General features: G+C 56.8%; 1 protein-coding gene across 3 annotated transcripts in view; it reads right to left on the bottom strand.

Annotated features, from left to right (window-relative positions):
- Sidt2 (SID1 transmembrane family member 2) overlaps positions 1–917 on the bottom strand; it is a 16,474-nt gene extending 15,557 nt beyond the window's left edge. For all 3 annotated transcript variants that reach the window (XM_010629386.2, XM_033764361.1, XM_010629387.2), the window contains exon 1: positions 629–917. In XM_010629386.2, coding sequence (XP_010627688.1) covers positions 629–811 — 183 coding nt within the window. In that variant the 5' untranslated portion in view covers positions 812–917. The remainder of the gene's footprint in view (positions 1–628) is intronic.
- Positions 918–923: the final 6 nt, after the last annotated feature.

Raw genomic sequence — 923 nt, 5'->3', positions numbered from 1 at the left:
AAAAAAAAAAAAAAAAAAAAAGCAAGAGGAAGAGAAAGGAAGAAGAGGAGGAGGAAGGAGGGGGGAGGAGGAGGCAGAAGAAGATGAAGAGGAGGAGGAAGTAGTTGTCGAAGTTGTTAGGGTGAGACAGATTCTTCACAAACTCCCTTTCTCTTGCTCCCCAACTTGCAATTGACCTTATCTCTGCCACCCTTAACTTACAAGGCCAACTGGCTTTCTCTGAGACAGGAAAACAGAAAAGCCTTGCACTCATCTCCCTGGAGAGTCTTTTCAGTTCTGGGCCTGTCTCATCTCCTGGGGTTGTCTGGACAAACCTAGGAGCAAACTCCTTATCTCCCTGTACCCGGACCTCACAGGGCCACCAGGTTCTGAAGGGCAGGGTAGGAAGCGGGCATGGCTCGCTCAGAACCTATTTGGTGGTGGGAAGGGGTGGAAGAGAAGCGAAAGGGACAACTTCAAAAACTGTCCAGGTGGAGCTTCAGAGAACCACTGGTGGCAAAGGAAGGACCGCCAAAGAGGCTTCAGTGTAGTTCTGGGAAGCAACCGGCAGGACGGCTGGTACCACGGCCTCGCCCTGTCTGCCCACCCACTCACTTCAGCGCCCAGCCCAGCCCAGCTCAGCCCTCACCCGGTTGCGGGTCACAGTGTGGTTGAAGGTGTAGATGTTGACCAGCTCGCTGTTGACCTCATCTGCGTAGAGGTGCTCAAACTCGGCGTCTTTCTGCGAGACGTTCTTGGGGCCCAGGACCCCCATATGGCTCTCGACCGAGATCGCCAAGAGCACCAAGAAGGACAAGCCCGGAGCGAACATGGCCCCGGAAGGGCAGCAGAGGCGGCGGCGGCGGCGGCGGTGAGGGCGGCGGCGACAGGCGACAGGACACCTCCGGGACGGGTTGCGGCTGAGGCCGCAGGTTCCAGCATCT

The sequence above is a fragment of the Fukomys damarensis genome, unplaced genomic scaffold, assembly GCF_012274545.1.
Source record: "Fukomys damarensis isolate Sample0158 unplaced genomic scaffold, DMR_v1.0_HiC HiC_scaffold_16, whole genome shotgun sequence".
NCBI lineage: Eukaryota > Metazoa > Chordata > Mammalia > Rodentia > Bathyergidae > Fukomys > Fukomys damarensis.
Note: the sequence above shows the minus strand (reverse complement) of the source record. Positions and strands in the feature narration are given on the sequence as shown.